The sequence below is a fragment of the Vombatus ursinus genome, unplaced genomic scaffold (genome assembly GCF_900497805.2).
Source record: "Vombatus ursinus unplaced genomic scaffold, bare-nosed wombat genome assembly UNPS02012602.1, whole genome shotgun sequence".
NCBI classification, from domain to species: Eukaryota; Metazoa; Chordata; class Mammalia; order Diprotodontia; family Vombatidae; genus Vombatus; species Vombatus ursinus.
This window is the reverse complement of record NW_020952380.1, coordinates 3,713,086-3,735,765: the sequence shown is the minus strand read 5'-3', so window position 1 is coordinate 3,735,765 and position 22,680 is coordinate 3,713,086. Positions and strand designations below refer to the sequence as shown.

General features: G+C 39.9%; 1 protein-coding gene across 1 annotated transcript in view; it reads left to right on the top strand.

The window, feature by feature from the left end:
• UST (uronyl 2-sulfotransferase) overlaps positions 1-8,048 on the top strand; it is a 384,341-nt gene extending 376,293 nt beyond the window's left edge. The window contains exon 8 of the mRNA XM_027857975.1: positions 6,541-8,048. Coding sequence (XP_027713776.1) covers positions 6,541-6,824 — 284 coding nt within the window. The 3' untranslated portion in view covers positions 6,825-8,048. The remainder of the gene's footprint in view (positions 1-6,540) is intronic.
• Positions 8,049-22,680: the final 14,632 nt, after the last annotated feature.

Sequence of the window (22,680 nt, the reverse complement as noted above, 5' to 3'; positions counted from 1 at the left end):
AATGAATTGAGTCAGTAGACCCCATGAAATGACTGCTCTATAGAAAGCCATAAGTGGGGAAAATCAGGAATGGTTCCATAGAAACTTTCAGTTTTTCTGCCCATCTCTCTCTCACTCTTTCTGTCTCTGTCTCTCTCTCTGTCTCTGTCTCTCTCTCTTTCTGTCTCTGTCTCTCTCTGTCTCTCTCTCTCTCTCTCTGTCTCTCTCTCTCTGTCTCTCTCTCTCTCTGTCTCTCTCTCTCTCTCTCTCCATGTGTCTGAGAATGAATTTGAACTCAAGTCCTCCTGACTTCAAGGCTGGTGCTTCATCCATTGCACCACCCAGCTGGCCCCTTCTACCCGTTTCAAATAGCACATTGTTTTGTTGGAGGATAGAAGGCTAGCCTTGAAGCCAGGAGGACCTGGGTTTAAGTCTCAATTTTGACACATACTGGCTTTGTGGTTCTGGACAAGTCACTTAACTCTTCAATGCTGTTGGCAGCTTTCTAAGACTTTAAGTTGCAGAGGTACTGTTGACTTACATTGATAGAGCAATTTGCTCACCATTCCCCATCCCAAGACTTATATATGACTCTCTTTCCCTTTTCTCGGTCACTATACCTTCATCATTTGTCTTTCTTCCTTTTTGATTTTTTCCTATTTTTTCTCCACTAATAGCAACTGATTTGTGTTTCTGATAAGCTGAAGTAACTTCAGAGCAGATCATGCTTAGTAAGAATAATAGCTGGCATTTATCTAATACTTAAAACTTTGCAAAGCACTTTGTGTGCTATTTTATCCCCATTTTACAGATGAGGAAACTGAGACTGAGAAAGGTTAAATCAATCAATAAATATTTAGTAAGCACCTGCTATATGCCAGACACTGTGCTAAGTGCTGGCTTGCCTAGGCTCACTCACTTAACAAATGTTAGAGGCAAAATTCAAATTCGGGTCATCTTGACTCCAGTTTTAACACTCTGTCACCTATGGCATAGTGGTAAACAGAGTTAGTCATGCAAGGGATGGGAGAGAATTATCCCATTTGGAAATACTTAGGACCTAGAAGGAAGCCCCTCTGCTTTGGTGGGGAGGGGGGAGACGAGAGAGATAGACAGAGACAGACAGAGAGAGAAACAGAAAGAGAGACAGAGGCAGAGAGGAAGAGGAAAGGAGAGGAGATGGAGGAAGAGAGGAAGACACAGAGATAGAGAGAGAGAGGGAGAGGAGAGGAGATGGAGAAAGAGGGAGAGGCAGAGAGACAGAGACAGAGGTGGCAGTAGAGATAAAGACAGAGTCACAGAGAGAAAGATGAGTGGGAGAGAGGGAAAGAGAGGGAGAGGCAGAGAGAGAGAGAGAGAAAGAAAATGAGTTAGAGAAAGAGAGAGGGGGAGGGAGAGAGAGAAGGAAGGAGAAAACCCCAAATGGGGTCACAAAGACTCAGACATGGCTGAATAGTAAACAAAGGCCATAAAACCCTACCATACATGATCAAGAAGCCTTTTTTCACATCTATTAAAAAATCAGTACATAAAAAGATGTGGCCGATTAGTACATGTGTAGAGGAAACTAGGTGGCACAGTGAATAGAGAGCTAGACTTAGAACCAGGAAGGCCACAGTTCAGTTCCTAAGGAATTGAAAGGAAGTGTGCCAGTCCATCCACACCTTGAGCTTCTGTGTCCACATAGTATGAAAAGCACAGAAACAACCCAGACATTAGCTGTGCCAACCCTAGGCTAGTCACCGAATCTCACAGCCTCAGTTTCTTCATCTGCAAAATGAAAATAATAATATCACCAAGCTCATTGGTGTTGCCATGAAAATCAAATAATAGAACAAATGAAAAGCACTTTGCAAATCTTCAACAGTCATATAAATATTGCCTATTCTTATATTGTACCGAATTCTGGAAACAGAACAGTGGAGGATTTTTTATTCTTCTGTTATACTGGATTCTGGAAACAAGACAGTGGAGGACTTAACAGACAGAAATGGAAGCCTGTAGCCCTGCCATTTTGGTGGTTCAGTTGTGATTCTTGGATACCTTATTCCCCTCTGCCCACTCTCCATTACTGTCTTGCATAATTCAGGTGGCTATGCATGGAACCATTGTTCCAGAGCTGGAAGAGACCTTGGATGCCTCATAGTCTGACTGCCTTTCACAGGAAAGAAAGAAGTTGTTCAAGAGTCTTTGTGATGGGGGCAGCTAGGTGGCGCAGTGGATAGAGCACCAGCCCTGGAGTCAGGAGGACCTGAGTTCAGATACAGCCTCAGACACATAACACTTACTAGCTGTGTGACCCTGGGCAAGTCACTTAACCCCATTGTCTAGCCCATAAAAAAAAAGAGTCTTGATGATGCTCAAGGTCACCCAAACAGTCAGTTTCAGGGGTGGGGATGAACTTGGGCCTTCTGACTCCCAAGCCATTGTCTTTGCTCCTGTTCCATTATTGCCTCTAGAGCAGGCTGGGTGTTTCTTGTATTATGGATAATGGGATTCATGACAAAAATTTGCATCAGGACGTTCTTTCTGAGACAATCAAGGTTAAGGGACTTACCCAGAGTCACACAGCTAGTAAGTGTCAAGTTGATGAGGCTGAATTTGAACTCAGGTCCTCCTGACTCCATATTCACTGCACCACCTTGCTGCCCCTACATCAGGACATTTTTAATCTGCTGCTGACTCACTTTGTGACCTGCTCGAGTGACTTGTCCTTTCTGGGTGTCAGATTCCTCATTTTGAAAGTGAAAATGTTTGGTAAAGTGTGTTATAATTCTAAGTTCCAGATTTCCTTTTAAAAAGCGAGGGTATGAAGGGAAATCCTCTCTGATCCACAGGCCTCCCTCTTCAGAATGGTGTTTTTATTAGGTTTGTAAACTCCTTGAGGGCAGGGACTGTCTGTTGCCTCTTTTTGTATCCCTAGCACTTAGCACATTGCCTGGTACAAAGCAAGATGCTTAATAAATGGTTATCGATGATTGATTGGAGTAGAGATGACAATTACTCCCTCCCCCTCCAGGCTCCATCGCTATTTCCCTGTTGAGTCTTCCTCCCATCGTAAGGAGGAAAAGGAGGTGTGACAGTCCATCCATGTCCCAGGCTTCTGTGTCCACTAGTGGAAAGCACAGAAGCCACAAAACTGTTCTTGAAAGGGAAGCCTACTTCTTTATAAATTAACTTTGCAAAACATTGGCAAAGTTGAAACGATTAAGTTGGATTAGATTCAGTGCATTCTTAGAAATTCTTCGGCCTTAATTCTGCTGTGGCATAGGGGGGAAACCATTAAATTATGCAAGAACCTTAAGGGAGAGGGGTTGGTATCTAGTGAGTGGCTCAGATAAGAGACTGCAAATTCCTGAGTTTTATCTTTCTCCCAATCCTTAATTATAAGCAAATCGCACATATGCCCATAAACTTATTTTTGAATATTGTATAATGCAATACATTCCCTTCTTTTTTCACTTTCCCTTCTTTCACTACATATTGGGATAATTATAAAGTCTTAGATGGATTTTTTTAAATAAAATACTAGAACATACTACCCCAGTCCTAATGATATTTTTAAAACTTTTTTTAAATCTTTAGAAATTGATCCCAGCCTAATCTTTATTTGCAAATAGATTTAATTTTTGTTTCAAGTCAATTATTCAGGCAGCTCAGAGCAATGATATATATGGTGGTTTTTAAGCAAGGTAAGACCATTTTAGGTCACAATGGGGTATGACTATAAAATATGGGGGTGGGGGTGGGAAGAGGATATATATGGATATAGGTCATCAACCAGCTCTGAAGAGAAATAGCATTAGAACTACTTCAGGAATAGGAAAAAATTTAAAGCACCCCTTTAAAAAAATTAAAGCATTTCCATTTTTTTAAATTTTTTTATTTTTTATTCAGCCTGCATGCATTGATTCACATACTGGCAAATAACATGTCACAAGTTACATTTCTACTAGTGTATTGTATGTCAGACAATAAACATTTATTAAGTACCTACTGTGTGCCTGGTACTGTGCTGGGTATTCCAATACTAAAAAGACAGGAACTCTCTCAAGGAAACTAAAAAACAGGAGGAAAGGAAAAGGAAGGTTCCCAGCACTGGGGCATGCTAGAGTCTAGTCCAAAGGAATGCAGCCAACTAGGAAATTACGAAATGGCTGACCTAGAAGCCCTTTTTTAATGGAGAATTTGGGAGGAGTTCATTGTTCTATCCTCCAAACAGAGAGCTAGAGGGTACCAAGGGTCGAGAAGGTGTAAGTACCAAAGTTGACACGATCTCACTTGATGATGAGTTACCTAATGATGAAATTCCTGAGGGCACCATGGGATCCAGTCCAAAGGAGTGTAGCTAGTTGAGAAACAAAGAGAAAGCTAGCCTAGGAGTCTTTCTTAAAATTGTATGTTTCAGGGGCAGCTAGGTGGCGCAGTGGATAGAACTCCAGCCTTGGAGTCAAGAGGACCTGAGCTCAAATTTGGCCTCAGAAACATGATACTTACTAGCTGTGTGACCTTGGACAAGTCACTCAACCCTGATGACCTCACCAGAAAGTCAAAAAATAAAATTATATGTTTCAGTCCTTAAGACTAAAATCAAGTATAAAGCATAGGCACACACAATCTCAGAGTTGGGATGAACCCCAGAAGCTGTCTAATTCCATTCATACTTGAACAGCAATGCCTTCCATAATTTCTCTGACAAGTGATCATCTAGTCTTCCCTTAAAGACCCCCCGCAAAAAACAACTCATTCTCTCCTCAGGCAACCTGTTCCACTTTTCTTTGGCTCTGTTTGCAAAAAAGTTTTCCTTATATCAAACCTAAATCTACTTCTCCACAACCTCACCCACTACTCCCATGTCAGTTCTCTGTGGGCAAACATACTAAATCTAATAATTCTCCATTCATATGTCAGTATTTCAATACTTAAAGACAACTATCGTATGAAAGTTGTTGTTTTTTTTTCCTTTTCATGGCCAAAAATCTTTCATCCCTTCAAATGATTTTGTACGGCATGGTCTGCAGCCTTCAGTCTATCTAGGTTACCTGTCTCTGCATATTCTTCAGTTTGTCAATATGGAACCCCAAGTGGAGGAAGGAATAAAGGATGAACATAGGTTTTAACATGCTCAGGAATGAATTTACCTTCCATAGACCTTGTTGCAAAAAGTTTCCCATGTATGTTATTGCCACCAATTCCTTTCATCGATACACAAGCATAAACCAATAGTCAGTTTGAATGGAATAATGTAACTCTGTGTTGTGTATTATACTTTGAAGTCTAGTACCTTACATACTTCATCTATTTTGAAGTTCTCTCCAATGATGCTGATTACCACCCATCCATGCCTGCCCATCATGTACAACTCTTACCAACATCTTACAAGTTAACCAACAACAGCCCACCTAACACGATAGATGTCTTTGCTTCCTTTCTCCTTACCTCATGAAGATACCAGGGAAGCATTCTGGTTACCTACTTGTCATCCCTCACCATAACCTGCCCACTTTCCCTTCTTTTCATACAAGTCCTTGATGACATCTGTTAGTCCTGTCCTTCAGAGTTTCTCATTGGTTTTATGGTTTAGTCTGTTCACAACCACCACGCACTTCCATATTGCTGTCTGTATAATATTCCTTTTTTTTAATTCTTGGCAACTGTTATATTCCATTCCCCATTGTGGAACAGCAGTACCAGTTGAATATTCTTCTTAAAAAGATAGTCCTTTTCTTTCAGCACAGGATCTTTAAAGTACCTACTCTTTTTTTTAAAAAGACTTTAACTATTATAAGATATAAAATACCACATTTTTCTTGCCTTCTTTGACTGGCAAGATCATCTAAAATAAAATATTTCAAGAATCTCATAACTGCTGATTTTATATATTTATCAAGAAATGTTCTTAAATGGAAAATTACTAAATGTCGTATATATTGTAATTAAAAACTGACATTGAGAATGTCTATTATGCATGGTATGTTTAACCAGCTAATGTCAATATTAACCATGAGACCAATATCAGTATTTTCTAGGTTATGTTAAGAGAGGACCTTTCCCTCCTGTTTCTTGGTCTCTTAGCTACTTATTTCAGTTACCATCAATAACATAGAATTCTAGATTCTCTTATCCAAATAAAGTTGATTAATGTGTTTGGGCAATACATACATACATATATATGTATGTGCATATACACGTATGTATGTATATATGTATACATTTTTGTTCAGTTACATTCAACTCTTTGTGACCTCGTTTAGGGGTTTTCTTGGCAAAGATACTAGAGTGGTTTGCCATTTCCTTCTCCAGTTCATTTTACAGACAAGAGACTGAAGCAAACAGGATTAAGTGACGTCCCCAGGGTCACACAGCTAATAAGTGTCTGAGGCCAGATTTGAACTCACAAAGATGAGTCTCTCTGACTCAGGCTCGGCACTCTACTCTATCCATTGCACCATATATGTATAACATGTGTGTGTAGGTATATATTTATATGTGTGTATATATGATATCATAATATCTGAGTCTGGTGGATACTGATAAGTTTCTGATTTCTTTCATTTTCAGAACATAGGAAACTTGGGAACATGACTGTGACAGTAAAAAAGACCGTCCCTTCTCCTGAGGCCATTCAAATTCTCTACCAACGCATGAGATATGAGTATGAATTCTACTACTTTGTCAAAGAGCAGTTCCACCTGCTCAAGCGCAAATTTGGACTCAAGTCTCACGTCAGCAAGCCACCTGTGAGGCCACAGTTCTTTATTCCTACTCCACTGGAAACTGAGGAACCAATAGATGATGAGGAGCAAGACGATGAAAAGTGGTTGGAAGACATCTACAAGAGGTGATGCGAGCACCTTGCCAACTTCCAATGGACTCATCCCTCTTTCTTGAGAGCTTTTTTGTTTGTTTCAAAAAGAATCCTTAAAGGACTAAATTAATGCACCGTTGCATTAAAAAACATTCCCACATGATGGGGTGAATGGGAGATACCCGGTTTTGCGGGTTTTATTTGTTTAATTTTATTGTATGTTTTTCTTGGCTCCTTAGGATCCTTTCTAGAACACCCTAGATGACTCCAATTCAAAACATCTCATCATAAAATAGCTTTCCTCAGTGTGTTTGGGAAGGACATTCTACCTTCAAACAGCCTGCCATTTGCAAAATAACTTGTGTAAAATATTAATTGCTTCCATGGTAATAGAGGCATCTTGTCCATCTCAACAAGAGTACAAGTCAGTTTTCACAAAGTCCAGGGGAATTTAAGAATCATATAATAGCCCAGGTCACAAAGGAAGTAGGAGAGTCAGCTTAAGTCACAATAGCTTATAAATAGGAAGCATTTCCCGGAGTGAATTGGGTCCATTAATATGAATGGGCATTTGCCTTGAAAGCCTCAAGAATTTCAATTGGTAAGTGGAATTGAGTTGTCTTGTCAGTACCTTTGCTCTTGGGAGTAAGCACTGAACAACAGCATCAGCATAGGTCTTTATGGGCTTTTTGTGCTGAACAACCAACCAATTCCGTGTTTTACACTACTTAGGAACTTCAAAATACATGCCAAACTCCATTGAGATAGCTAATTCTTAAGAATATTACTCATGGGTGATAGAGTCACACGGATGAGAAAAGAAGCCACTGAGGGATTCATCTGAAAATCTGGAGTCTGTATGAACAGTAAGGAGAAAGATTTAGTAGTGAGGTTTTAGAGCTTCAGGGTTCATTAGGAAATGGCCATAATCTTGAACTATCTCTAGCCACTATAAGCATTCTTCCTCTTAGTATTGCTTTGAGATGAAATCCTAAATCACCACCTTAGGGGCAACACTTCAGATTTTCTGAAAAAGTCCTGCCACTGAGGACAAAGTCTAGTCACAGTGACCATATCTAACTCAGCCAATAAAAGGCAAGTAACAGAGGAAAGGTGAAGCTTCTTATGGGTTACAAATTCCATGAGACACTCTTGAACCCACTCAACATCATAGGATTATATAAGCAGAGCTAGAAAAGACTTTAAAGGTCTACCTAATCCAGGGGTTCTTAAACCTTAATGTGTTAGGAACCCCTTTGGCAGCCTAGTAAGCCAATGGACCCTTTCTCAGAGTATTAATTTTAAATGCATAAAATGAAATACATAGGAAACCAATGACATTGGAATATAGCTACAAAAGTATTTTTAAAAAAAAGTTCTATAGACCTTAGCTTAAGGACCCCTGATCTAATCCAACCCTTTCATTTTACAGATGAGAAAACTGAAGCTCAAAGACTGGCCCAAAATTATACAGGGATTAAGTGGCAGAGTAAGAGTGTAAACTCAGGTACTCTGGCTCCAAATCCAACACTTTCCACTCAACCCTCAATACTAATTATGTTTTTGTCTCTATTCCCTCAATAAGCAGCTACTTTCATAGATAAAGGCGATGAACTCTGTGCAGGTAGCAGCAGAGCCACAGTTCTACCCCTGGCAAAAGAGCAGCCTTGTGTCAATCACCTCCCAAAACTAGCTTCACCAACAGAAGGCCGCCATCACAAGTAGGCATGATTTCCATAGTACTGGTTGAGACCTCAGGGCTGAAATATTTTTTTCCACTGACCTGATTTCTGATATTACACATTGATAGATTACTTTGGATTAAAATGCAAATACCCCTAGAAAAGGTTAAATTTTAGTGAAGATTACTTGAAAACAAGGAAGAAGGTAGGGGAAGGGGTCATGAAGACCAGCTTTGCTGACTCCACAGTTTGACTTGCAAGCAGGCCTGTAGGTGGCAGCAACAGCGTACTTGTGGGGTTCAGTTTATACTAAATCAAACTTTGGGCTTTTTACAAACCACATATTTTGAGCTTCTTCAAACACATATAAATCATTCATGGACCCCCCCTCAAAAAAAATTAGATGGCAGTCAAGATCTAAAACAAGTCATTTGACAATAGGCAAGTCCTCCCCAAAGCTACTTTATCATGAGATGTATTAAGAAGTCTCCACACCCACAGGAAATCAGCTTGGCCTTGGACCAGCCCAACAGTGTGAGTGGTACTTGGCATCCTTGCGGTTGTGCTTTTCCATCCAAAGAGGGGTGTAGTTAAGAAGAGTTCTAGTGTTCAATTAAGATAAACATTTAGAAGAAATGTTCTTAAAAGAAAAATGTCCTTCATGCTCATTTGAGGGACTTATGCACTACCATTAAGGTACCCTAATAGAAAGTGGCCTGGCTAACAGCCAGTGTCGGAACACAAAGTGAGAATCTGCTGCCTTGTAGACTTTAAGTGGTTTCTATGAAATTACATGTAAAGAATTAGTTTACACACTGTGGAACCTTGTAATCAAATAAGAAAAACTGTATCCTCACCTTTAACATGAGCAAAGGTGATTTAAATCATGCCATAGTCAGAGCAGTAGAGTAGCAGGTCATTGAATTCATTTGGCCCCTTTGTGGCACTTGCTTGGAGTTTAATTCCAATCCGTTAGTCGGCTTCTCCTATTGATTCAAAGGCATTTCTATCTTGACCACTTTATAACAAAAAAGCAAAAACTGTTGACTGATTTACTTGCTGGGCCTTAAATGTTATTTTTACCTAACAAACTGCCTCTAAGTTATGCCTCTTTCTCCCTCAAAGGCAAGGTACTCCGTAAATTTATTTGGCACTTAAGGAAAAGTCTCTCTGGCTCTGGGCCCACACACGGTTTGTACATCATGAAATATATTGTACGTTTTACATAGTTTAATTTAAAAGAAAATACATGTTAAGCTGGTTAATCTTTGACTGCCTTATTTATTATAACTTTTCAGCACATTCCAAGGTTTTAGTTACTCAGGAAGGAGTTAATTAAAATGATTTTATTTTAGTCTGCTGGATGTTTTTTAAAAAGCAAAAGTCACTATTATGAGCCTTTAGCCTACTTTGTGTTGAGTGCCGTATAAGTGCTTGTAAATCTTTTTTTTAAGAAGAAGAAAAAAAGAAGTTTGGTGTTTGACATTAATGAAAATAAGAAAATATATAAGGAACCAAAACATTAGCTTAACTGAAATGAAAGCAATCTGTGTTTGGGATGAAATGTTCTTTAACTTATTCAGTACCCACATTAAGGGTAAAGGAATATAAATAAGTTGGCCTTTTTTTCCAGTCTGTTGATAGCTGAAAATAAAAACCTTGCAATTCCTCATACTTACAGCCGTTCAGCTTCCTTGGTTGGCCAGGCTTTCCTTCTCCTAATGTGATATTAAAATGAGACCCTACTTTCTAAGCCTTCACACAGAAACTGAAGCAATTGATTGAGCACCTGGTTGTTTTCGTCTACATGGAATAATTGGTTTAATTGCCATTTCCACTGAATCAGCAGACTGTTCCAGTGTCAGGAAGCCTCAGCCTGAATCACAATATTTTATGCCCATCAGGTGATAAAAGGCAAGACATATGTAGCCTCGAATTGACCACCTCAGACCCTTTGCTTTAGAGGGATAGAACCTTAGAAGTTTGTCACTTTCTGAGCTGACCGGTATTGACGGCAGAAATGCACTGGCTGGAAAGCTGTATCTGTAGGATGCATTGGAACTTTCACAAAAAAATTAAATGGGTCCACATGCTTCCTAGGCACCATAGACATGACTATTCAGTGACGTGTTATTTGAGCAATATAATGTCCACTTCCTACCAGGGAAACAATCTGCCACACATTGCCACTAACTGGAAGAATAAGTTATTGTTCATCAGAGAATGCTTTGTGATGAGATAAAATAAACTAGTTGAGTCTCTAATGATGAGTATTAAGTAGCGGCCTTTCTTTGCTGTTGAATGTTGTTCTGTAGCCCAGGACAATAATATAAGGACCCGAGGGGACTTTCAATGGACTCCTTAATAATGAAGCAAGCCAACAAGCAGTAACTGCAGTGAAAGAAACTCGGGGTGCTTGAAATGAGGCCTATGTGGGGAACGCTTTGTCCGTGGGCTTTGTAATCAATCACACCAGCATTTATTAAGTAACTACTAAGCGTCAGGTACTGTGCTAGGCACTGGGAATGCAAATCCTACCGCTGGGGAGATCACATTCTGATGGGGGAGACAGCATACACAAATATAGGGATAGAGACTGGGCCTTCGTGGTAAGGAAATTCCCTGTACAAATGCAGAGGAACATTTTTTTCTTCAATTTAGAGTTGCCTAAAATACTAAGAGGATGAGTGATTTGTCCAATGTTATACAACCAGAATGCATCAGAGGAAGGATGTGAACGTAGGTCTTTCTCACCTCAAGACCAGCTCTCTGTCTACTGTGGTATACAGAGATAGACAGAGACAGAGATAGAGATGTACAGATGTATATACAAAACGTGTAATGCAACTTAAGGTAAACTTGAAGAAGAAGACCCTAGCATCTGGGGAAATCAAGAAAGATCTCATGCAACTTAAGCTAAGTCTTGAAGGAAACCGGAAATTCCAAGATGAGAAGATAGGGGTAAGGAGAGAGAACGTTCTGGGCCAGAGATGGCCAGTGCAAAGTCAAGGAACTGAGAGATAGCTTGTCCTACGTGAGGAAAAGCACGTGGACCAGCATGGCAGAACCAGAGAGGAAGTGGAAGAAAGCAACATGTCGGAAGGTGGGAAAGGCAGGATGAGGTCCGGTTGTGAAGATCTTCAACTGCCAAACACGGTAGTTTATTTGATCCTAGAGATAATATGGAGCCAATGGAGTTTATTGAGTGGGGATGAGGTAAGTGACATGGTCAGACTTGAACTTTAGGAAAATCACTTTGACATTTATAATGCCTCATTGCGTGGTAGAGCTTTTGCTGGGGATTCTTTGTGGTTGAATTGCTCTGGTTTTGCTGTACCATGTGGTAAGTGACAGCATGAAGAAATTAAACAGGGTGAACATTTGTGACCATTCAAAAGAAAAAAGAAGGGAGTATAGGTCAATTCTATAAAAAACCACTCATTTTCTGATACTTGGAGAGGTATTTCATACCTAGCCTTCCAAAGTGGAACCTATTTGGGACTAAAACAAACATTAGAAGCAATGAGAAAAAGCCCACCAAAAATACTTTCAGGGTAAAACAGAGTCACTGTGGTCTAACATAGATTAAAATAGAAAACTCATAAAAGGGGAAGAATTAAATAGAAAGAAAAGTAAATCTGCAATGATAGGGTCACAGATTTTAGATCTTGGAAACATCAGAGAAAAGAAAAACACCCATCCCTTCTTTTGAAGATGAAGAAATTGAGAACCAAAAATAAAGAAAAGAAATTGAGAACCAAAAAAGTCAAATGACTTGCCCGTGATCATAAAAATACAAAATACAGAACTAGCTATTCTTCTTCACTAAAGCTCTACTCAAACTTCAGCCAATCAATCAATTAATGAGAATGTATTAGGCACCTATTACATATCAGTCACTGTGTAACACGGCTGGGATTCAAAGACAAAGACAAAACTCTCCACCCTCAATAGCTTACATTCTACTGTGGGAGGGGGGATATATAATGTTCATGTGTGTAATTTGTGTGTGCATGTGTCCTATATTTACTTATCTATGAAGGTTTATATGTGTATAATATACATTGTTATATATATTATATATATCATATTATATATACACATATATATGCTATTTCATATTATATATAACAATACTCTGGACTCTTTTAGAATAAGGCTGTCTGTATCTTCCCCTCTGGGGTCTTAGAGTACTCCCTGAGGAGTTGAGGGTGAGTTTTCTCTATGTCTATCAGCTCTATCCTCTATTCCAGTATGTTCCCCACTATCAGCCATCAGTGATTAGCCCCAGTTCCACTGAACTAATTAACACCAATAACCTTTACAAAGAGACATTTACAGAAAAGCTATATTAAGGACAGAAATATAAACACACACACACACACACACACACACACACACACACACACACCCAACACACTTTGGTCCCTGCAGGCTCAAGCCTCACCTAGTTTCTACACAGGATTCACCCAAATGAGTTCACTTTCAAATGTGACGTGGCCAATAGGTGGATGAGTCTGCACTTTGCTGCTGCTAGACTGGCCTGGCCAGGTCACTGGGGGCCTTACCCCTCACTGTCTTCTGGAAAATTCCCAGCATGGACTCTAGGTCTTGGATTCTGATGGCTTGCTTTCCTGCCCTTTGAACTTTACAAGGTTATAGCCATCTGTAATCTCCTTCACTTGAAGCAAAAAAAAAAATAAATGCAAAGAGGCAAAGAAAGGAAACCCACATTCATGGGCTGCATGTCAGCCTTGAAGAAGGAAGACCCAAGTCTTTTACAGCATTGACTGAAATCAGTTGTAGAAAGTCCGTGCCTCTCCAACTCTGGGAGTAGGGCCTATCCTTTACCTAGCATCATGCCTTAGTAGAAGCAGATTCTCCAGTCTTTTCCCCATGGGAAATGCATCAACCCCATCCAGTTACGCACAAAATGTTCCATAAGAAGTCACAGCACTAGCAAATGGAGGAATCAGGAAAGAACCCTCAAAGGATTTTAGGCTGAGCCTTAAAAGGCACTATGGTTTCTGATAGGTGGAGGTGAAAAGGGAGACCATTCCAAGAATATGAAAAGGGAATGGTAGTAGAAGATGGAATGCCATATAGGGAACCACAAGTAGACTAGTCTTGCTGAGCCTGGAGTAGAGTGAGGGAGAGAGAGTAACAAGTACTGAGCCCCCAAAGATAAGCTGGAGCCAAACAATGAAGAGTTTTAAAAGACAAGTAGCAAATTTTACCATGTCTTAAAGGAACTAAGCAACGCTTAATGGTTCTTAAGCAGGGGAATGACAGAGCAGGAAGAATGTGTGTGTGTGTGTGTGTGTTTGTACCCAGCTGCAACTTTTAGGTACAATTGTAGAGCCAAATGATAATCCTTCAAGTAGGATTCTAGAATGGAAATATATAGGTTGTATTTAAGCATTTCTAGCAAAATACAATACACTGGAACCTTGCTTAAGTTGTTCCTAGGATCCATGGGACCTCTTTTAAAGCAACTAAGCTCCTCACAAGATGCTGTCCAAGATGGTTCATTCAAAAGATGTTACTATACAGAGAAGAGTGATAAAAATGTTGCTATGTATTTGTCAACAGAATTTTATGCTGGCCATATCTTCACGTCTCAGTGTGTTATTTTTAAAGGAATATTGCAGCATCACGGATGACCATGGCTAAGTCATTTTCGATCTAACTTATATCTAAATTGGGAAATTTATCTAATTCTAAACTTGCAAAGTGTAATGAAAATGTGGCTCTTAGGAGTAGATGACAGATGAATGCAGATCTGCTTTTAAAAAACATGAATATTTGTAGCACATTGTGAGCTGCTTCCAGACTCTGTGTCATTTAGGAATTCCTTTCTATGTGTAGCAGACTTGGCTAGTGATGCGGCTTATTCTTGACTACCAGGGATCACCCAGTACCACAGTAGGTCACTGGTCATGGAATGACAACTGGCCACTTGGGTCTTGTGGGCTCCAACTTATAAACAAAGGGATTCCCTTATAATACACAGATAAACACATACAAACACACACCATATAATGGAGAAAACATGGCCCAGATTTTTATTTTCTAAATCTTGGTGCTTGAACAATCTCAAATCTAAGAAAGAAACTGTTATGTCTTTCATCATGTACTGTATTCTGTGGGTAGTCATTGAGCAATCTCCCCCACGTTGTTCTGCCAAAACATCTCAAGCCTGACCTGGAACATGCCTCTTATTCCAATCATGAGTCTCCCAAAGCAGAGACAGCCTGGAGGAGTAGGTTGTGCCAGACAGAACACTGGTTGTGTGATGCAACTAAATAGAGAGTAGGATAAAACCAGGAAGCAATGTGGTTGATAGATTACAGCAAAGAGCTGAGAACCGGAGAAGTCCTTGAGTTCAAACCCCAGCTGATTTGTTTCATTGTGAACTTCAGTAAGTCACTTGACCTCCTTATGCCTAAAGTCAACCCAGCTGGAAAGCATTAGGGGAAAAAAGGGACTTCATTGAAAACTGAGTACTCCATCTGAGGTGAACCATATTTTCCCCCCAATATACTTAAGAGCTACAAGTCCTTTCAGGCTGAAGGAGCTTTAATAAAGTGTTGGGGGTTTTCCCCACAAAATGGCAGCCTCTGCTGGTAAGGGCATAGAATTACTTATAATTTCTAGGTCTTCTTGATGCCTTTACTCCCTCATGTCTGCAGATGTTGCTGCCCAGCATCCTGGTGAGTCCTTGTCATGGAAAAGATAAGTGCTGAAGTACAGATAGAATAGATAGGGAAAATGTACATTGTAATGAAAGTGCATCAGAGAAGATACAGCAAAAGCCCATCTCACAGATTCTCCACATACAATCTCTCAGTTTTGATTCTGGAACTCTATTTTCCATGTCATTGATGATCCAAGCAAAAGCTGAAATTGATGGGCTTCTATTTTTTTCACTAACACTCTTATCAGTAGAGGTTTCTCTGACTCCAAACTGTGGGAATCATCTTCATTTATCAGGTTTCCTTATGTACCTTCTTCTTATGACTTCTCTAAAGTACCATATGTCTCTGGGAGCCTGTTAATGGTGGTAGCAACTCTTCCCCAGCCAGATGAACTAGCAAAGGCTGTGGGCAAATAAAAGCTTCCACGTATGTGGAAAGCCTACTTCATCAGGAGGAACTGTACTTCATTACGCTCTTTATTCTCTCCCCTCTCCCCCTCTCCTTCTTCCTGACACAATATCACAGAGAAAATCTGCCTATAATGTGGGCTGGGTTATTGTTTGTTGTTTTTTTTTTTAATATGACTTCTGTTTCTGGACCCAGTAAAATGTAAGCTACTTGAGGGCAGGGACTGTTTGGTTTTTGTCTTTGTATCCCCAGAGCCTGGAACCATTACTTGTTTATTTTTCCCATTTCTAGTGCCTCTTTCCCTCCTCTGCTGTACCTTTAGCTTCTGAAGGAAAGTTTGATCTTTACAGATCAAACTGAGAACTAGAGAGGTTAAGGGACTTAGCCAAATTCACACAGTTTTGCATCCAATTGGAAGAAAAATTATCTTTCTGGAACAGGGACAAAATTATGGCTCAATCAGGAATGGAAAAATAATTAACAGGTGGTTGTTTCAGAGCCCTTTATCTTTCCTTTGTTTTGTTTTAATACTGCAGAATCATAGATAACCATGGCTAAATCACCTTGGAGCTAACTAAATATAAATTGAAAAACATCTAATTCAAACTGACCCATACAGGAGACCTCAGCAACGAAAATATGTAAAAGCTGAGACTATTTTCTGAGATCTGAGCCCCTTCACTAATACCAAGACTAAGCAATGCAATCCAATCTTGCAAAAAATGTCGACTTGGCCTCTCTCCCGATTTCCCCTGATGTTTGATTACTTGATTAGGACATCTGTTCCAAGGATATTCTCTCCCCCACCCATCGTATGATAAGAGAAGGGCGTGTTGGGAGGGGAAGATGGAGAGATTGTGAAAGCCAAAGCCTCAGGTTAGCTAGGGAGCAAGCCATGGTTGGAGTCCAGAAAAGTTGGTAACTGATAAAAGGTTGTCAGTTTCAAGTTTTGTCTCCAAGATGTCACTGCACCATTTGGAGCACAAGGGGGCGCTGCATCCACAGTGATTTCTCTAAGAATCTGAAGGACTTTTCCAATAAGTTTTAACCCACGGCACCTGTTCATTTCCACGCTAACAATTTAGCTGAGACTAGAGCTTTCCAGGTCTGTGTCTGAACCCCAAGGTCCACCAGGAGTAGAGGGGGGCTTTCATGTCCCAGAGAAGCGGGATGCGTTTCAGCTTTCAAGACGACTGTGCTGTTTCCTGCCCCACCCCACCCCCCAGTTTTTCTGATATGATGTGGATTCTGGGCTGGGCTTCTCAGGATAACTCTGGGAGCAAGAGGGAAGCTGAGGTCAGGACCTGAACGTCACAGATCACTGGTGGGGAACCCCAAGACCCTCCCAGCATGACTGCTGCCTGCCAGGGAGACATAAACCCTCTGTTTAATTCAGCTCAACTCAATTTATTAAGAGCCCGCTGTGTTTTAGACATTGTGTTAGGCTCTGGGAGCACAAAGGACAAAAATAAAATAGTTTCTGTCCTCAAGGAGCTTACATTCTACTGATGAGAGGGAATACAACCTGTATCTGAATAAGTACAGTTCAAGGAAAATCGTGGAAAGAAAGCACAGAAAAGAGGAAGGATCAGAGAAGGCTCCCAGAGAAGGCATTGGAGGAAGGAAAAGATGTGGGTAGGTGGAGATGATGGGGGAGTATCATTTTTAGGGGGAAGGGAAACAGCTTGTGCAAATTCTTGGAAGCTGGAAATGGATTCTTGAGTTCAGGTATTTAGTTTGAATTTAATATAAAGCTCATCAAGGAGAGTAGTGTGGGTTAAAGCTGGAATGGTAGGTGGGAGCCAAACTGTGGAGGACCTTTAAATTCCAGGCTAAATAAGGACAGATGATGGGAAGATAGGCTCAACCATTTTTTCTTGGCAACAAGCTCAACATGTTTAAATGCCTACTATGTGAAGGGTACTATTCTTGGTGTTGGGGGTGCAAAGGGAGATGCAACGAAGACCTTTCTTTCAAGAATATATCTGATGATATAATCTGATGGGAAAGACAAGTATGTCAAAATTAATGTTAGACAAGGAATTGTATGAGAAGTGGAAATGAGAGATCCTGGTAAGAGAAATGTGCCCAGCTTGAGCGTACTGCCATGAAAACTTTTCCATTTTTCACTCAGTATTATTGATTCTATCCTCGATTTCCATTATTACTGACTTGCTCCTTCATCTGTACTTGCCTTCCTCTCTGGCATTATGTTTCCTAGGTGAGGTGGGATGCAGAGTCCTTGAAGGCCTGTATTTTTAATTCCTGTCCTTGTGTTTCCAGAGCTTGGCAGGGCCTTTCTTGCTTAAAATAAACAAATGAAATAAGATGAATTACATAAAGGTAACACAAAAGCTCTAAAACACAGACAAGACCCCCCCCCCAAAAATGAGGAAGCCTAGATCTAAGAATGAATGAACACTACACACAAAGTCAGAAAATCTAGGTTCAAATTCCAGTTCTAATGCTTACTACCTGTGTTAACCTTGCATAAGTCACTTAAACTCTATGAGTCTATGTCTCTTCATCCATAAAATGAGTGACTTAAACTGAGTGATCCTTATGGTTCTTTCTAACTCTGAATCCCATGATTCTGGTAGAATTTAGAGCCTAGACAGTTTGAGTGGAGCCAAGGCAGAGGTTGCTTCTACTTCTCTATAGGATATTTCAAGTCTCCAACAGCCCTGACTCCCCACATCTGGACTAGTGTCTATATTAACCTCTCGGGTAAGAGTTCTGAACATGGACATCCAAACTGTGGATAGATTTCAGGGAACCTGTGTACTTGGATGGGGATAAAAGTATCTCGTTTTTGTGAGCCTCTAAATGAAACTTATCATTTTTTACAACTTTGAGTTAAAAAAAAAAATCTGAGAAAAGAAGCAGGGACGGTAGGGTCACAGGCTTTACCAGATGGCTAAAGGGGCCCATGAAACCAAAAAAAAAAAAAAATTAAGGACCCCTACTCCAGGGGGCTCTAGTGCCCCTGCTGCTCTTATCTGAGGTGTGAACAATCCTTTCTCTATTTAGCTCGGCTAAGATAAGGTCAGGATTAGTGAAGCATAAGGGGGCCCCTGGCTGCATTTCTATTTTGCCTAGGCCTTCCTGAGAATTCTGCCTGAGATTATCTTTTTCTAGCCTTTGGCCCATGCCACACCCCCACTTTCCTCTTCAGAAAATGGAACTAGAGTTGGGTTCATTTGCAAATATAGTTGAGTCTTCCTCTACGAAAGAGGACAATAGGTGTTTAGGATATCGAAGGTTATTCACTGGCTACCACAGAGCAACATTTAGTCACAGATGCTGAGTTCTAACATCACTCAAACAAAAAGGGAACAAGATTATTTCAAAAGACGTGGATACTGAGTGAACAGGAACGTGGAGTAAGGACCATGGCTGTGTGGACAAGGTATTGTGAAAAGAGCTCTGGGCTTAGAGAGTCAAGAGACCTGGATTTGTGCTTCGGCACCAGCTGTGTGACTATGGATAGAATCGAATCCCGGTTTCTTCCTCTGTAAAATGAGGACAATAATACTCATATTACCTTCCTCAGAAGGAGCTTGTGAGGTAGATGCTTCAATAAACCCTAAAACACTTTGGAAATATGCGCTATTAGGATTATTTGATCAATCAGAAAGTGCTTGGTAAGCATTTGCTGCATACCAAGCACTTTATCCTAGGATAAGTTTACAAGTCCGTCATCTGAGGCCATGCACACTTAGCTACTTTTCCAAGCGGGGCTGGAATCAGGTATTTCTGCAACTGCCAGTTTATTCTAATCCAATCAAAGAAACACTTATTAAGCATCTACTATGTGCAAGACTCTGTGCTTAGTGCTAGGGGTTCAGAGACGAAATGAAAAATAGCACTTATCCTCAAGAAAGTTGTCTCTACTGAACTAAGCAACATTTGAAATTATGGACTCTTATTCTTGAAAATCGCCACCCCCCCTTACTGTCTACCAAAATTTTTTATTCTTTGTAACATACTACTTCATTTATCATCCATTAAAAGTGGAATTTTCTAGCATTCAAAATATGTGCATTTATTTTTTAAGTAATATTTTTAAATGTTCCTCATTATATTCCTCTAATGTATTGTAGCTCAGGGGGCTGCCTACTTTGCATACCTCTATTTCAGGCTGAGGTTCAAGTAGTAGGGATAGATTTGAACTGATTCATTCATATATTCATTGAGTCCTTTTAATGGCCAATAAATGAGATGACTGGCTGAGATTAGGGCCAATAATCTATATCAGCAACCAAGCAAAGATATTAGGCCCATCAAGGAATGCTCTAACTTTGATTTCAAAAACAGCTAACTGAAACCAAGTAAGGCAATCAGTCATAGAATATGGGGAAAAAAGGATAAATACAGGGATCACAAATTAGAATGCACTTTCATAATTAATAACAATCAACCTGGGGGCAGCTAGGTGGCGCAATGGATAGAGCGCTGGCCCTGAAGTCAAGAGGACCTGAGTTCAAATGTGACCTCAGATCAAACACTTGACACTTACTAGCTATGTGACCTTGGGCAAGTCACTTAACCCCAATTGCCTAAACAAAAAAAAAGTCAACCTGTTCATTTGTAGCCTATTCTTTAATTTTCCCCGGGGAAATATTTAAGAGATGAAATGGAGTTTTATAATAATAAAAAAACCCCAAACCTTAAGTAGTAATTTAAGTCAAATTGTCATGACTTTTGCTATACAATGTAGTAATAAGGAGCATTTCCATCAAAATACTGTACATAAGCTTTACCTAAAAGGCCTACCTTGTAAATTACAAGATTGGAATTTTGATTTGTTTTGGTCCAATGTCTTGATTTCATTGGTATGGAGAACTTCAGGGGTGGAAATTCCCTCCACAGAAGCTCACTCGGACATAACATAATCTGAAGATCTCCTGGCAAAAAGGTAAATGAGGTTACCAAAAGCTGCATATGTTAGAAGCAGGGCTTGAACCCAAGAGACCAAGTCTAGCCCTCAGCCATGGCCTCTTGAAATTTGTTTCTTAAAAATACCAAAAAAAAACCCTCTCTGGTAAATCAAAAAGGGGTCATATTCCTATGATATTAGAGTTGAACTTAGCTGATCCTACCAAATTTATGTAAAAGAGATCGTTCACACTACCAATACATTCATCTATCATTTCTCAGTTTTCCAAAGCTTATTCATATAATTGATTTCAATTCACTAAATCACAGATGAACAGTTTCCCAGGTATAACTGACCATCTTACCCAATTCTCTCTACTACTATTGGATTGGAAGGTGAGAAGATTGTGGCTCAGGGATCTTGAAATGGCCTGTGCAGGGCCAGACCACTAGCCAGTGGCAGCAATGGAGATAGAATCCAGATCTCCTTACTCATAATCCTGAACTTTTGTCATCACGACATACTATTCTGCTTGGATATCAACATGGACAGGATAGAACTAGAGCATTTCAAGGACAATTTTCTTCCCAAAAGGGGCATGAGACAAATGACATCTCTAAGTCAAATCAGTAAGTATATATTGGGAACCTAATATAATATTAGCGCATGTTCATGTAGTATATTTAAAAGCCTGGATTGGAAGTCAAAGGACCTAGGTTCAAATCCCATCTCTTGTTCATTTGAAAGCTGTGTGACTTTTGTTAGACTAGATGACTTCCAAAGTTTCTTTAAGGCCTATGATTCAATAAAATAAGCACTTCTCTCACAATAGATTTGTGAGGCAGGTTAGTGGAAATGGTATCCCCATTTATAGATAGGAAACATGGTATGACCGGTAGAATATTGGCCTTGATGTTAGAAGATCTGAATATGACTCCCACTCTAAAACATTATCAGCTTTGTAACACTGGAAAATTCATTCCTTTTCAAGACTTAGCCTTCCTAGCTGAAAAGTGCAGTTCTATTCAATAAATAAACATTTATTAAGCACTTACTGAGTGAAGGACAATGTGCCAGGCACTAGAGTGGCTACAAAAATGAAAATGACATAGTTCTTACCCTCAAGGAGCTTATAATCTAAAATAAGAAGGAAGACAAGTATATAGTCATTACATTGGAAGACATGACAGGACTCATCAAAGGAATTAGAGATATCTCTGAGGTTTTGAGCATGGGAGACTGGCAAGTAGAACTTGCTCTCATTAGTAGAAATAAAGATGCCTCAAGCAATGAAGTATAAATTCCTTGAGGATAGTGACTTGAATTTTTGTCATTGTGTTCCCAGCACTTATTATGATACTTGGCATGTTTCTGGGTATTAATAAATTTTTGTTGAGTAACTGGTAAATTGGTTGATATTGGTTGAGGAGTAAGTTATGAGGGTAAGATGATGAGCTTGGGGAATTGTAGGGGAAGTTTGTGGGGAAATATTATTTATTTGGGGCAGTGAGGTGGTACCGCATAACGAACACTGGGCCTGGAGTCAGGAAGACTCATTTTTATGAGTTCAAATCCAGCTTCAGACACGTACTAGCTGTGTGATCCTGAGCAATTCACTTCACCCTGTTTGCTTCATTTCCTCATCTGTAAAATGAACTAGAGAAGGAAATGGCAAACCACTCCATCATCTTTGCTGAGAAAACCCTAAATGGGGTCTTGGAGAGTCAGACAAGATTGAAGCAAATGAACAACAATTATTATATTCATAATCATACCTTATATGTAGATATGAACATATGTAAATGTAGCAGATGTTTGCCTGGATTCTTATCCTGTGGGCGGAGGAAGTAGTCTGGGCCTCCTCTGGAACTTGGGAACTTTGCCGTTTTTCCTAGTCCAGAAAAAAAAATATTGAAGAAATGTCGCATGATTTTGGCCTAGCATGGTTGGCATTATACAACCCAGAGGAAAACTTAAACTGGTCTGGAGAAACAGCACAAGAGGAACTGGAGTGAACATAAAGAGAAAATTTGGGAAAATGGCACCTAAGAGCCCCTATGCATTCCTTCTTCTCCTCTACCCACTGAACATTGAGAAACCTGGGTTATTTTTTCCCTTATGCAATTCCCTTCCCCTCATACTTACTGGAGTGAATTGTGGTACAGGCATAACTGAATTAATACACGTGCAGGCAAGCCAAAACCCCAAGAGCTCAATCGTCCTCCC